General features: G+C 46.9%; 1 protein-coding gene across 1 annotated transcript; it reads right to left on the bottom strand.

Moving 5' to 3' along the window:
- Positions 1-8673: 8673 nt before the first annotated feature.
- UCRPA7_3886 (putative nad dependent epimerase protein) lies at positions 8674-9300 on the bottom strand (the record flags this gene model as incomplete). Its single annotated transcript, XM_007916423.1, has 1 exon — positions 8674-9300. The coding sequence occupies one exon, from the start codon at positions 9298-9300 to the stop codon at positions 8674-8676; it is 627 nt and encodes a 208-aa protein (XP_007914614.1).
- Between the last annotated feature and the right edge of the window lie 6885 nt (positions 9301-16185).

The raw sequence follows: 16185 nt of genomic DNA, 5'->3' as shown, positions 1-16185 counted from the left end.
ACGGATCCGGTCGGTCTGCGAAAAATGCAACTCTTGACAACATCTGTAAAGCTCTGAATATTACTGATAGAACCTATGGCTCTATTCCTCCCACGTCAGTTCATTCAGTGACAGTTCCAGGCGCTGCTGCTGCCTGGGTGGACATCGTGGAGAAGTATGGCTCTGGCTTGTCACTAGAGCAAGTGTTAACACCAGCAATTGAGCTGGCAGAAGAAGGATTTCCTATCAGCGAGATATCAAGCTATTACGTATGATTGGACCACTTTGCTTCCCGGTACAGTACTGACACCTGTTGCAAATTCCCAGTGGCTCAAGACGGAAGAAAAGCTCATGAAGAGTCCTAATGGCACAGAACTTCTCAAGAAGAGCTCAAACATAGGCGATTACAAAGCACCACGGGCGGGTGAGATTTTCAAGAATCCATCACTGGCTAAGACTTTCAAACTTCTTTCCACACGTGGAAAGGCAGGCTTTTATGATGGTTCTGTTGCAGAAGCAATCATTGAGGTGACAAGCAGTCTTGGCGGGCATCTGACACTTGAAGATCTTAAGACACACTCGAGTGAAGAAACCGATGCTGTTCCAATACGGTTGAGAATTGGGAGTCAGGAGAACGGGGAAATAGATCTGTGGGAACACCCTCCTAATGGGCAAGGCATTGTTGCGCAAATGGCTCTAGGCATTCTCCAGGAGCTGGTGAAGCAAGGGCAAGTGCCAGATTTCGGACCTGAAGAACACAATACCACAAGGTGAATAGCTCAGGCAAAGCTGTGACAATATTGACTAAGCTGGAACAGATATCTGCACGCACTTATACAGTGCCTTCGTATCGCCTTTGCGGACGCTTGTTGGTTCATCACTGACCCACATGCATCAAAAGTGAATCCCGCCAGTTTGATCGCTTCCGAGTATCTGACTAAGCGATCTAAACTCTTCGACCCGGAGAAGGCTACGACCATATTGAAACATGGCAACCCTGTCCATAACACGAGCGACACGATATATCTTGCGGTCACGGATGCTGAAGGCAATGGTTGTTCTTTGGTTAACAGTGTGGCTGACACGTTTGGAAGCCTTATCGTGCCATCTGGTACAGGATTTGTCTTGCAGAATCGAGGCTCCGGTTTCAATTTAGACCCTGACCATCCCAATGCATATGCTCCGAGCAAACGGCCGTATAATACAATCATCCCAGCCATGATCACAAATGCAGCCGATGATACCCTTCACACGGTGTTTGGTGTCATGGGTGGTGCAAGTAAGTATATTTACGATTTCATCTTACCCCTTGCAGCGTTTGTAGGCATTCATCAAAGCCCCACTGAAATCTTCTGCTACTCTTACCTATCAAAACGGTAATTTACTGACTACGGATGCTGTAGTGCAACCTCAAGGTCATGTTCAGGTTTTGTTGAACATGCTGCAATTCGGTATGAATCCTCAGGTAGCATTAGATGCACCTAGGATCTGTGTCGGAGTTAGTCTGCCTGGAAAGTCAACTGATCCCAGCAAAAAGGTCGACAATACGGTTTATCTAGAGGAGGGCATAACTGAGCAAGTTGCGAGGGAGCTTGAGGGCATGGGGCATGAAATCAAATATGTCAAAGGTATGGGAAGGTCCCTCTTTGGTCGCGGCCAAATTATCCGGGTCCATCATGACCTAGACAGTGGACAGCGCATTTATTCTGCAGGTAGCGATCTGCGAGGAGACGGTGCCGCAGCGCCATTAGTATAGGATTCGAATCTCAATATGTCATAACGACTTTAATTCCATCATGTAACTTGAGTAGTAATGAGAGATACTGATATGGTCGCATTTGCCAGATATACCTTTTACAAGCACATAAATCCCTGCGCCATTAGACAGGAAATCATTATCAATTTTCTCAATTACTTATTAGCACTCGAAAACAGGAAGATAACAAAAGACCCTTGTGTCGGTAATATCGACGTCATCTCAAAAGTGTTGGTCCTTTCGGGGGCACGCCCGTACGTTACTCCATTGACATTAGGTGCTCACTTACAGGACTACATTGATTCAAAAGCAACTGTGTAGATATCTAGATAGAGATATGGTAGAATGTTAGTAATGAATTAGATAGCGTCCAAGCAAGTAGTCCATGATCCTAGCGCGCAACGCGTGATTTCATACATAAAGTTGATGACTGACAACATCGCTGAGCAGGTACAAGTTTCTCTTGGCCATGAGGCCAAACCAGGTTGCCTGAACTAATGGGTAACTGTTGCTCAGTGAATACGGCATCGATGTAAGCCATATGCTCCTCCTCTACCAAGTATCGTTACTCTCATTATTGGGTACTATAGCTTTTAGAGAAGTAATGGGTATCAGGGGCGGAAGAGTATTGCGGTGACGAATTAGAACTAGCCTCACCTTGGGTTAAAAACTACCTAAAGTTTCTACGATTAATTCGCCACAGCCTGTGGTGATGCAGTGTGGCTTTGCGATTGAAACAAAATGACTCAGGTAGCAATGGCCCCGACGAACTGGAAACCCAAATTGAGTAGAGGGGCTCGCTACGTATGCTTTCTTACGACTTGGGATCCACCAGATCATCAGGTTTTCAATCTCATTCCAATTTTTATTCTACCGGTATTGTCCCAGCTGCCAACGATTCACTAGGAGATCTAGCGCCGAACGACGTTCTGACCTGACAAGTCATGAAGAGTATTATCGCGTGTACATCCAAGCTTTATTAGTTTTTTTTTGTTTTCAGGGAGACGATCGCCTCTGTTCATTTTGTTATAACGTTTGCGCCGCCTTGGCACCGTTGTACGCGTAATCGTTTGATGGATTTGATAAGATAGTGTAGATAGCCCCAGACCAGACCATCCCGTAGCGGGAGAGAATGCAAGCAGATTCTTCCCCACAAACTTGCTCCATTCTGCACCAGTGCTCGCAACAAGAGCTTTTTCCCACTTCGCTGCTTGGAAGCTTTCCTTCCTAAAGGCCCTAAAGTTGCAAGCAGAGTCTAGTGTACGACCATAAAGATGTGAGAATCCATGCGGCATACGAGCCACACCACAGTAAGGGTGCTCTCCCCGTAAGCTTAGCTGCTTCGGGTAGTGATCAGAGGATCACAGTCCAAGATAACCCACTCCACTTCTATACACTGTGCTCTTCTGTAGATGTACATCAAACTCCTGAAGAGTGGGTCATCTCTCCAAATCAAACTCGGCTGTCGGGGCCATAATTGTTCATTCAACGCGCGTCTCTTGGGATGATCAGCAGGAGATGAAGGCGATAGAAGTAATACCTTTCTTGCCCAGGAGAGACAACTTGTCAGAAACGTGCAAAGAGCTCTGCCCAAACAATATACCACCATGTTAGCACGCACGAAGGGTTGATGCTCCGGTTTCAAACGGTCGCGTGACACCTTGGTCGCCCTGTAAGATCCCCTAACCCGGTTTTATCTGGGCATTGCCATTGCAGTGGAGGCACTTGTGGGGGGGATAGTCATTGTATGGAGGCCTGAGAGTGTGGCACCCTGACCACCTGTAGTAGTCTCACTAACTGCACGGGCATCTGCCATTGTAGCTAGAAACTTGCACACGGAAGAGAGGCAGCACAGGACCGAAAGGATGTGGACGGCAAAATGGACCTTCATTCTGGCCATGCCGCTATTTACGGTGATGGGAGCATCGCCTGCTTCTGTCAGCATTGATAGCTCATACTGGTATGACTGGGGATGGTACGGTGCCTACCCACAAATGAAGTACGAATCGTTCGGAGCTTCCTCGCCATGGACAAATGTTCTCAGAACCGATCCCAGATGCGATGATGGATATGTGTTCATTGGACCCCGAGGACTCGCCGTCACAGCTCCAGGACCCATCATCTTGGATCAGGATGGCAACCTGGTCTGGATGGAAACAAGATGGGGTCAAGCAATGGATTTGAAAGTCCAGTCGTATCAGGGAAATGATTACATCACCTTCTGGCATGGCAGCGACAACGGGACTTTTGGACAAGGGTATTATCTTATGGTAGGGTTACCGTTATTCATTCATCTGAAGATTTAGATAACTGACATTTCCCCATAGCTGGACTCTTCATACGAGGTATTTAAGAATATCACACCGGCGGGAGACTTCCAGGGCGATCTGCATGAGTTTCTCATCACCGATCAGGGCACAGCATTGATGACCATTTATGAGAAAATGCCTTACGATCTATCATCGTATGAAATCTCAAGCGGATGGATCATTGACAGTCTCTTCCAAGAGATTGACATTGCTACTGGCGAATTGATCTTTCAGTGGAGGGCGTCGGATCACTATGCCATCGAAGAAAGTCTCGCCCCAATCCGGTCATTCGGTAAATCTGAGAAAGAGGCTTTCGACTTTTTTCACATCAATAGCATCAGCAAAGACTCTGCTGGCGACTACCTCATCTCCTCAAGGTATATGTGTGCGATTGTTTGTGTCAACCATACGTCAGGCGAGCTCGTCTGGCAATTAGGGGGTGAAGGAAACGACTTCACAGACCTCTCAGACGGCGCAGCCACCAATTTTAGTTGGCAGCATCATGCATCGTGGCATGACGGTAACATCGTCACTCTTTTCGATAATGGTGCGTACGATAGGCTGGAAACTGCGGAGCATAGCCGTGGACTCGCTATAGCCATCGATCAATATGATATGACAGCGATGGTCCTTGAAGAACACATCTCGCCGCAACGATTCATAGCCGGATCTCAGGGATCTGTGCAACGTCTTCCATTTTCCAACACCGTACTCGTTGGATGGGGCCATATTCCTGCATATACTGAATTTTCCTCAGACGGTGAGGTTCTGTGCGATGTTCACATTGGAGCCACCCGTCTCGATTCTCTGGGGTGGTGTAAGAACTATCGGACTTTTAAATTCCCCTGGATTGGGTATCCTAAGTCGCTTCCAGATGTTGCGATGCGGCCGAGAGCGAAGAGCATCTACGTTAGTTGGAATGGCGCTACTGAGGTCGATCACTGGGTTCTTCAAAGCAATTCTGTGCTGGATAATGAGGGTTTCCAGAATCACTACTCTGTGACGAAACAGACTTTTGAGACAAAGATACAAGTCTCAGATGAAACGATGGAATACATTCGATTGGTTGCAGTCGCTAAGAACGGTACAATACTCGGCTACTCTGAAGCTGTATCGAAATATGAGACAACTAAGGCCAGCCTTATGTTGGCACCACCCCGTCAAACACTGGGCGACTATATAAGACTAATTTGTTTCGGAGTTGCTGTGGGAATTGGTTCCCTTTCTGTTTTGATCTACTTCAGAGCCGTACTTTGGCGAGGTTTGATTGGGCTGTGGCGTTGGGTCACATACAAGCACAAGTATGAAGCATTGCCGACCAGTTAGTGTGATAGCTGGCATTCATGTATTTTAAGTCGCATAGCATAAGAGATACCACTTGCAAAGCCATATGAAGTTTGCTCTATCATAATTCACCTTGATTGATGTCTATAGAATATCACTCTCTCCTCAAAGTGCGTAGAGAACTGGTCTATTCATAAGTGGATATCATGCCTGGTGTTCCACTTCTTCCTCCCCTTGAAGGTATATCTCATGGCCGTTGCCTTCGTAGATCCATATCGCAGAACAACACCCCAATATCGACATCACAGCCAAACCCCACCAGCCAGCCTCTACTTTCCCAATATCCAAGCCAAGGCCATACCACCAACCTCCTACCACCGGTCCAACAGTCCTAAAGCCAGCAGATACACTCTGCCCCAGCCCATGAACCGTACCTAGAACGCTAGGGTGCGGGCTGCAGTTATTGAGGAGAATGATGCTCGCCGGCAGCGTAAATGTCCTCGAGTTGACATGCAGGAGTAATAGAAGGATCACACCAATCCAAATGAAAGCCCCCGATGCCGGCTCCGGTGCAGGCGTAGAGGAGGGGAGCACGGCAAGATATGGCGCGAGGAAGTAGGCAATCGGAAAGCCAATGAGGAACCACTGAAAGGATCGTAGCGTTCCTAGACGAGCACTAATAGGTGGATAAAGAGTAACTTGCAAGAGCATACCAAGTATGCCTAGGAAAGAACTTGCCACGCCTACTTGCGAGGAAGGCATTCCGAGGCCGCCAGTCAGACCGAAGAGGACTGATCGAGTTTGCGTGTCCGATCCCACAGCTGGCCGTGGTGTTGACAGGAACAGGGCCCAGAGGTTTGCGAACGCCCCGAGGTGAAAGTCGTAAAAGGCTATTGTAACAAGTGTCATGATAACATTGCGAGTCCAAACACGTCGGAATGGTAGTTGTCGGATTGGTTTGTGGGATTTTGGTGGCTCAGGTGCAAGAGATGTTTTGCTCTCCATTTGTTCCATAACAACTTCTGTTCCGTCCCAAGTGCGAACTTCCGAGTACCCCTGAGACGCTGGACTCCTGCTTAAGATATGCTTGATCCGTGAAGTAAGATATAGGCCCAAATCGAATCTGTTCGTGCGAACCTTCGAAGTCTATCATTATCAGTCAGACATGATCTGAAATGAGTAGGATATAGAGAAGACTTACCTCTTCCAAGAAAAAGAACACTACAATTGTGGCAGTTGCCAAGCAGAGTGCATTGAGAAGACTTGGTAGCGCATATGGGTAGTCTTGAATCCACTTGAATCCGAATGGACTTTTCTTGTCGAAAAGTCCTGGTAAAGTCGCAGCAGGATCCGCGAGGAATCCCCCCATGACTTTAGAGAAGCTGTGTTAGTCGCAGTGTCCAACTGACAATATATGCCTGAGCGATCACTTACTCGGTCCAACGATGCCCGCCACATTGAAACTCATGGGTAGAATTAGGAACGCTCTTGATTGATATTTCTTCTCCTTTGTGATCTCTGAGATCATGGTGCGACTATGAAAGTCGACGTTAGCGACTCCCAGCCTTGGTATAACGGCAACCGTACTTACATGATGCCCACAGTACCATTAATACCTCCACCGACAGCACGCCAGAATGCAGCCCAAAAGAACGATGTTGCGAATCCATATCCGACACACGAGATAGCAGTGCCTCCGAGACCAATAAACAGCACCCATTTACGGCCACACCAGGTCGCATCTGCAGCCTTACCCCACAGGATTGCTGTCAAAACTTGTGCGCCAGTAAAGCATCCTTGGAGGAGCCCGGCTTGCGTCGAGATCTGGGCGTCGGACAAAGAAGAATTGATATATTTAAGTTGATAAAAGACATATGCTTGCAGTGATGCAACCTGAAGGAAGTCGACAAAGCGGCAAAGGAACAGAATGGCAAGCTGGTCCTTCCGGGGTAGGGACATCCAGGTCACCGGCCCGGGCTTGGCGATCGGTTTCGATTCCCGCGACTCAACATCTTTATCGTCGTGATCAATGTCAAATTGATCAGGTGAAGGGAGGCTATTGGTATTCGAAAATGCTGTTGTTTGGGTACCATGAGGACTTTTGGCTCGCAGTTGCGAGTTCAAGATGTCTGGCGCTGTCATGATTATTTCACTGTTCAGCAATGACTTTCGTGTAAGGGACGAGACACCCTGTACAAGCCATCTCAGAAGCAAGTCACGCCGTCTAAAATGGTAATCGATATCAGGGGAGACTCCCCACGGTGCCGGTCATCCAAATATGCAAAAGCCAAGCATTGTACATGTACAAACACGACATGGTCACTGGATCTACACTGACAAGGGCCGAATGGAGAAGCGTAGTAGGATCCACCAAGAAATCTCCCTCACAAAATCGCAAAAATGCAGCCCTTTGGTGAGGCTAACATTGAGAAGCCATTTGACATTTCGTCTTCCTGGTACCCTCCGGGCTGCCTCTCCGTGCTGCACAGTGGGGTGTCGGAACCGACAGCGGCCGATGGGTGGACGCGTCCTCCTGCTCCAGTTCTCGGCGCTCGGCACGTAGTTCGAAACTGGAATGACGGGCACTATGGCCGGGACGGTCTAGTTATCCCTCCTCTTGGCCCTGTCTAACGAGAAAGGGGAAAGGGAAGAGAATTGAGGCAGTGCATGCAGCCACTTGCATGCAACATTGCCGTGTGGTGTGTACGATTGATTGTCTTTGACGGCGCCTACCTGTCCCTCCTCCACTCAAGCGCCTTGTCATGCAGAAACCGACTTATCTCGACGATCACTTCAGAATGGGGTAGCAAACCCTGCTGAGTGATTTCGATTCGTAATTGCTGTTCAAAAATGATGGGTTTTGTGTATTCCCAGTGCTAGTATGAGAGCTTACGCGGCTACATCTGGGTCAGCCCCTTATTATGGAAATAGTCGTGACTCGCAAATGCCATTGATAAAAGTTCAGCGCTTCTTTATCTGAAGAGCGACAGAGCTACTACGTCATGATGACATGATCAGACAAACCAGTAGAATTACATCGTTTGAGACGGGTGAGGATCTAGTGCGCATGCACGGTAGCGGGCACTGTCCTTTGGAGGCGCAGGTACAGGTTGTCAGAAATATTTACACGTGTATTTGCAATTAAATCAAAATTAATAACGCCGGTGGGCGAAAGGGGCCAAGTCTATGTCCCCACACCCATATCAAGCTAATGCTAACATCAAGTGGTTTTTCCTTGGTCTACTTGCATACATGCTTTCCAATGCATGAGATAGACAAGAATACAAAAGACAATCCAAGGACTGGAAATACGGGGGCGACCAGGGCCCCATAACAAAACACCTTCTAGTTACCCAATAGAAACGCCCACGCAATGATAAGACATGCGCCGCCGAGCGCGGCTATCATAACGAACCGGAGCAGAACATTGAACATCTGCATGCGGTTTCGATACCGGGATCTCGACACGAAGATTCGGTTGTCGTTGATGTTGGGGAACGGTTGCCCCTTCGGCACTCGCTCGCCGAGAAATTTGCACAGGGGCTCCCACCCCTCAGCGACCTTGAATTCCAGGAGATTCTCTTTAGGGACTAGGCTTCGAACTTCGTCGTAATGTCGTAAGAAGACTTCCTTGCCTCGTCCAGGAAAGTCGCCCTTGAAAAAACCCTCAAAGAACTTCTGTATCATCGGGCTGTACATGGAGGCAGCCCAGCTGACATATGACAAGAGCCGCAGCTCTGGCTCCATCGCACGCCAGTAGAATGTCTTCATTGTAGAAGCGTGCCAGCTGTCGACGTCGCGGGTTGTGAGCACAACTTTGGCCTCGGGATATGCCTCAATGAGCTCCTTGGCGAATGCAACCGCAGGCCAATCACACACAGCCTGGCAATTGCCCAATAACTGGTCCCAATCTTCGCTTGTGAAAGGTTTGCCGACGCCATCGTACTTCGCTCTCAGTGCATCCATCCACATAAGTGCATCTGGAGGATTCTCGATAGAACAGCTCATCATATGATATGTGTCAACATATCCTAATTGGCGCATTGCCTCTCTCATAGCTGATATCCAACCATACAGTCAGTATTAGATCATGCTAGAAGCCATGTCAAAAGGAACAGGTAGAAATCTTGAGGGACGTGACGACCATCGTGTAGGAATGCAAAAGGAGATGCTCACAGGCTGTTCCTGTTCGACCCAGACCTAAAATCAAGACTCGCATAGGAACTGTTCGTCTACATGTTCGTCTGTTGATATCTGTGTCGTTTGTAAAGATGTCTGTTATAGGCTTTGATCTATACGTTGCAGAGGCAGCCATGGCGAGGAACTAATAACCGAAATGTTCAAAGTAATATCAAGAGAGTGTGGTGAGGGTGAGTACTTCAAAGAGTGACTTCAGTGAGTGATAGACAAACGTCGAGACGGAGACACCGTGCAACAGGTACTGAAATTCTTATCTACTCTGTGAGCTCTATAAAGGTCAAGGAAGGGCAACGCTAGGCCAGTGTTCCGATCTTCACCTTTCCCCAGTCTTGGACTGATGGGTACGACGACCCTCTCCTCACATTTGGTAGAGGCTGATGTACGTGTACATACATTTCACGCACAAAGCGCCTCATCTTAGCACAGCTCATTCAGGCGCCACCAGTAATGGCTCTTGACTCGTCCATGCTCCATGCAAGGATCTAAAACAGCTACCCGGTCAGGACGCGACGACATCCCCACTCGGCAACCCTCGAAGTGAAATCTTTCACGTTACTCCACGTCGGCCCAAATGGCATACTGTGCTGTACAATGAATGCACTGGGTAACGTCGAGGTGTCCACACCCGAAGCAGAGGGTCTTGCCCGAAAGGGGTGGACGGTTTCCGGTGTAGCTGCGCCCCGATGAAAACGACTCAGGCCGGCACGTAGGTAGCTGAACGGCGAATCGGAGCCGCGGTTTTGGGGCTGCCCAGCTTGGTAAAGACTTCGTCGCGCGCCGAAAAATACATGTCTTGCGTATAAGCGAATCTTAGCGGCTTGGCATTGCGCAGATTTCCGCTCTCATTCCAATTGCTCCCCTCATCTCATTTCCACTCTCCTGATTGCGGCGTGTGATGGCGAAACATGCATCGTAATCATCAAGCCAACAATCAATATTGTCAATGAGAGACCTCACGGTTTGAATGATTCCTGTAATTCACTCCTCGAGCCACATTGAGGGGATCAATATCAGCGCTGTACCATACATGAAGTTAGACGGAGGCTAACAATGCATTAGATTTTCATATGGATAGGTTGCTTACTTTTCACAATTATACAGGCAGTATCTTACATGACAGAAGAAGATATATGAAAATATAACCAACAAAAGTATAATGATATTGAGGCTCAACAGATGGTGTCCACTTTATACGAACATCAGGTGACATCTCAGGTGGCCGGTCCCTTTGTGTGAAATCCCGCTAAAGTTATATTTCGCAGGAGGTAAGTTACTTGGGACTGCGCCGGGATCTCTATGGACTTCTAAGGCAGTCTAACTCTAGATTCAATTGATGAATGACAAACTGCTTCTATTCATCAGACACAGTAGCCCAAGGCTTCATCAACATTCTGTCCACGTCAGGTAGTTGAATTAGGATACATAAATCAGAATATGGTCAAGAACCTTTGGGCCTTTAATATTTGGTCACATCGGTATCAGTCATTTGAGCAGATTTATCGACAAGTATAATGATACTATAATGATGATGCCGCAGGAAAGAATTGAGGCAATTACGCAGTTGAGTAGGAGTCCAGTCACAATTGAGAAAGCTCGTTCTATGCCTGTCTCAATTATCTCAACAATGGGGAGTTTTGAACATGGTTCAAATCCAACACAATTTCATAAAAGTATGCAGAAGGAGGTTCTCATTTCCCCCCTAAATACTACTGCGACTGTGGATTATTAGTATTGAAAGGCAATTTATCTTCCGTAAAAAGTATACTTTGCCACAGAATTTCGCTGCATGCCTATTTGAGTAAGGTAAAGAAAGCATGTTTCTAGTCTCAGAACAAAGCAGACAATCAGTCTTGATGCGCCATGAGCTATGCACCGTGTATCATGCAACATATGCCAATCTATTTAGAATAATGGAGTTCATGAAGTCCCAAGCTTCATCGCCCTGTTCCCGTTTCAAGTTTAACAAACCTCCAAGCAACTGCACCAATAGTGAAGCCAGCCTAGAGCATATTAGAAAACGCCGATGTTCTAAACAACGAGCGTACTCACCGCTGCAATGAAGAAAGGAAGGCCAGCCCAGAATCCTTTGTCATTTAGAGATATGGCGAAAAACCTTAGCAATAGAGGGTCGGCGCATATTCTTCCCACGATTTCAACGAGTTGGGCAATTGCGAATATACGCGCACGCACGTCTTCATTGGTCCAGATAGTCACAAGCGAGAGGACAGCGACCCGCGTGCCGTAGCCCGTTGCAAACACCAACACCGCTAATGAAGTTAGTAGGGTTGTTGCACGTGAGAACTATAACTTGCCTGCTGTGAGAAGATTGCCAGTTGGCGCGAGACCCATGAATAATGAACCAAATGCAAGTATAACTAAGCTTGCAAAGACAATCGTGTAGTCGATGAGCTCTGCTCGTATGTGCAAGTGAGAAGTCAAGTATGCAACGCATTGAGGGAGAATGAACAGAAAGAGGACAATATTCATCACAGCTATAGCTGACACTAGCATGGCTGTGCGTGAGAGATGCCATTCGAACCGCGCGGTAGCATACTGCAGCAAAACAGACACTGTGGCCTGTCTGAATGCCCCAACAAACAATACGACGAGTGCGAGAAGTAGGTTTCTTTTCCGTAATACCATGAAGATGTTCTCCTGGTCAGGGGCAATCGCATATTTCGGCGGCGTTGTGGAAGATCGCAACAAAGGTTCATTATCGCTTGTGGAATCCGTAGTGGCCGTCAGATCCTGCCGAGACTTTTTTGATCTCTCGTGACTTGGCTGATGAGTCTCTGGAATTGCCCAGAGAATTGGATAACACAAGGCTAGTGCACCCAGACCGATACCAAAGGGGATTAAAACGCTTCGGTCTATCGACATCGAGACAATCGCTGGTGCGAACAATTCACACACTAGAAATGTTGAGTAAACGTAGTAGAAATACCGGCTCCTTTGTGATGGTGGGCAGGAATCCGCTGCGACTGCATAAACAGTTGCATTGGCTGATGAAAGATTTCCCAAGAGGTAGAATGCAGAGGAAAACCAAATCAGCTTAATACTTCCCCCCGCGAACCCTCCCGCGCCTAGAGGCCTCGGTGAGTTTAGATGTTCTTGCAACTCTGCCAGTGTATGAAGACTTGAGCAATACGCACCAATCAAAAGCATCCAGCCAGTTGAAAGCAAGGGGCCAAGGATACTGGTTGCAAGAACTTTCTTTCGACCAAGCTTATCAGCAAGTGTTCCCATTGGGATAGCCATTATAAAGACTGATAGAGTTAGTACAGATTTACTTGATATACAGACTGCGGAAGACATACTTGCAATCCCATCAAACAAAGCCTTGTAGCCTCTAAAACTAGCTAATCGGCGTTGTACCGGCTTAATCTTGCACAGGTGCTCTGGAATCGAGCCTCCAGGGCTAATGACAGAGGGATTGTGGTTTGTATAATAGGAACGACATATTGAATGTTCAAACAAGGCAATCTCGGGAACGATTCGAATTTGATCATACAATTCTATCAAAAAATTGATCAAGATGACAGCCAGACGAACCCAGAGGGGCTGGTACACTTCTTGTCTGTCACTGATATCTTCAGATGACCGAGAATGACTAATATCTGCTTCAGGATCGTCCCAAAGCGGGCCATCTGGCTCATCTGTTGAAGCCATGCTAATACATGGATGGGGTAATTGTTGAAGTGTCGGTCAGGCTTAACAGAGGAATGACGTGTGGTTGGTTTTTAGCGGCAAATCATCACATGACCAATCAGGTGTGCCCCCTATGAGTCCTTTATTGCTTAACATCACTTTTAGGCTGAATGATACTATAAGTGAGGGAGAAGGATATAATCATTGTTCAGTTGAAGAAATAGGTTGGTCTGCCATCTAAAGTCGAAAAGGTGAACATCGTTTCTCTGTCTATCTAAAGGAGACTCTCGTGTGCCTTTGTCGAATTACCCACTCGACTATTATACTAACACATTTTCTTCCGCGCTAATAGTATGGTAACAGGAAACGTGATATGTAATAAGCCGCCTGTATCTGAAGCCGCAGCCTCCAGTTCTTTCCAGGCTGCGGAAGAAAATGTCGCTTCATCGAATGCGCTATGAAGAGAAATCATAGACTCTCTCAGCCAGTCTAGTGTACAATCCTCCATTTGCTAGTCATTCCAATTCTCTTCACATTTTCGAGTTTCATTACCACTCAAGAAGTCAACTTTGGACGCTGGCTTTGGCCCCAGTAGCTCGACAGTATGAGGCCAAGGCCAGACATTTCCATAGTCTTTGGTGTTGACATAGATCCTCCTTACATCTTCCCACTTATGCGGACTAAGGTCCATATAATCCAACCCGGTCGAAGCATGTAGATGTCCTTTCCGCCAATTATCGTCAAGAAGGTTTTCTTTCGCACAGCGAGAGTAATGCTCTTCCATCGCTTGCCTAAAAGCTTGCTCTGCGCGTGCGTTGTTTCGAATGGTCGGATAAACATGATAAAATACCGCGGCAAATGTTCCGCCTGGCCTTAAACTGTTCAGAATGTTCTTCGTTGCCACCGGCGCATCAGTCCAGTGCATTGACTCGCATGCGGTAACCATATCTATAGACGAAGGCTCTAGAAATTCGTCTTCGCCTTTAGCTTGCTGGAAGTTGAATATTGTGTCAGGATGAGTCAAATTGTTGAGAGCCTGAGCAGCAACATTCAGGTTTGTTGCCCCCGGGTCTGAAAGGTACACACGCTTGACCGGCTCACCGCGTGCTTCGGCAGCGGCCATTAGGCATTGGGCACCTATGCCACATCCTGTCCCGAGATCGTGTACGGAATCTAATGGCCCTTGGTGGAAGTCGAGCCAATCATGAAACATAGATTGTGGATAATGCGGGCGATATTTGAGATACTGGTCCCAGAATGCAGGTGACATGATGAATGGTAGTTGCTGTGAGCCCATGTTCGCGTAGTTGGATTAACTTCCTAATCCTGTTCAACTTGCTAGATACTTACCAAGATTTAAATTTCTTCAATGATACAGAATATCGATAATTCTCTAGTAAGCTTTCCCGACCTTTTATACTTCCCCGCCCCCTTGCACTACGTGAACTCTAAATAGTGTGACGAGCTTCTTCTAGATAGTCCGTCAATATTGACATTGCCATTCGACACCTTAACATGGACTTTTGGAATTCAGACTAGTATACATCTGCCGATAAAATTCGCAATGCAACCCAAAAACTGCATGGTGTCTTATGTTGGCCCTTACAACTTACGAGTGAGTTTTGTTATTGGCCTGCTGCTTGGATCACCGGACCAGTCAAGCCCACATGATTGGCCCTCACGTAAGCTATATGACGCCGGATATGCCAGCATTATGTTATCTGCGTTAGGTATATCAGCGGTATTTCTCGAAATACCCAGCACGATGTGAGAAGAAGTGAATCTCTAGATAGATTGGGCTTTCAAAAGCGTGCGAAAAGAATTTCACACTGGAATGAACAAACCCTTTAGCTATGCAAGCCTGTAGACCGTCTTGTCTTTAGTAAATGATAATCGTTACAACAAGGAGCATTAGATACCATTTCTTACTAGTTTATTACTGATTGTATGCCCTGGTCAGGCCGCTTTTCGTGGTGATTGAAACTAGTGCACAGCGCTTCTCAACGTAAACGTATCGCGTAATGTTAGCTAGCGTAAAAATCAGGCCACCCCTGTGATCTTCTCCGCCCCCTCAGCAGGAGAAGTTAATATTTCGAGTCTGGCTCGAGGCCATAGGGTAAATTTGTAGCCGAATTGTACAGAAATGTAGTCTACAGTCCACAACTTGAAATTTGGAGTGGCTCCGCTCTGTTGAGGTCTCTTAGCTTAAAATTTCGAGAAATCCCGAAGCACTAGTACATCTGTTCGGCGCGATTTTCGGTCCTGTGGCCTAATGGCTAAGGCGTTGCTTTCCGGTGGCAAAGACTCCAGGTTCGAGTCCTGGCAGGATCGTTTTTTTGGCTCTCTAAACGTCTTTCTAGCTTCGCAATGGCTCTCGTTTCCTGTCTGACCTGTGTCGGTCCTAGCTGCGCTGCCCCGCATTTATCTTTTTGGGTGTGAGGCATATTGTTAGTGCGCGAGCACACAAACCACTTCAGGTATTAGTGAAGTAATGAGAAAAAATATCTCTAGTCTATTTGACTGGATTGCGTCTCGAGAAAAGCACGTAAATTTCCCGAATCTGGATCAATTTCCTCCCATATATTGTTTGCTTTGTCTAGGGTTTCAATCTTCGCTATCCAGCAGGCCTAATCTCGCCCAGAGCGAAAGACCTTACTAGGAGACGTTTCGGCAAGCTAATTGCTACTTACTAGCATAGTAATAGAAAAAGAGAAGTAATCAAGGTAGTATTGGGGTGTCTGAAGCATTGGTCGCTCATCTGACTCGAAAACCTTGCGTGGGTGGATGAATGGCTAATACGAGTATTCTGGCTGTACGAATAGCTTCACATTTACCCGATTAGACAATTTGATCAGTCTTCAGTAGGTACTGGTATGTGATAGGCTTAAATCTATCAATAGACTAGTATATAACCCACTTGGTAGTGAAGTAAGGAGAAAAACATTTAATGTAGATTGAGAGCTATCTTTTATGTTATAATTACACTGTAGGGATCAACAGGGGTCCTTG

The sequence above is a fragment of the Phaeoacremonium minimum genome (genome assembly GCF_000392275.1).
Source record: "Phaeoacremonium minimum UCRPA7 unplaced genomic scaffold PA7_03_scaffold_292, whole genome shotgun sequence".
Lineage (NCBI taxonomy): Eukaryota > Fungi > Ascomycota > Sordariomycetes > Togniniales > Togniniaceae > Phaeoacremonium > Phaeoacremonium minimum.
The sequence above is the reverse complement of the archived record's forward strand: the minus strand, read 5'-3'. Positions and strand labels throughout refer to the sequence as shown.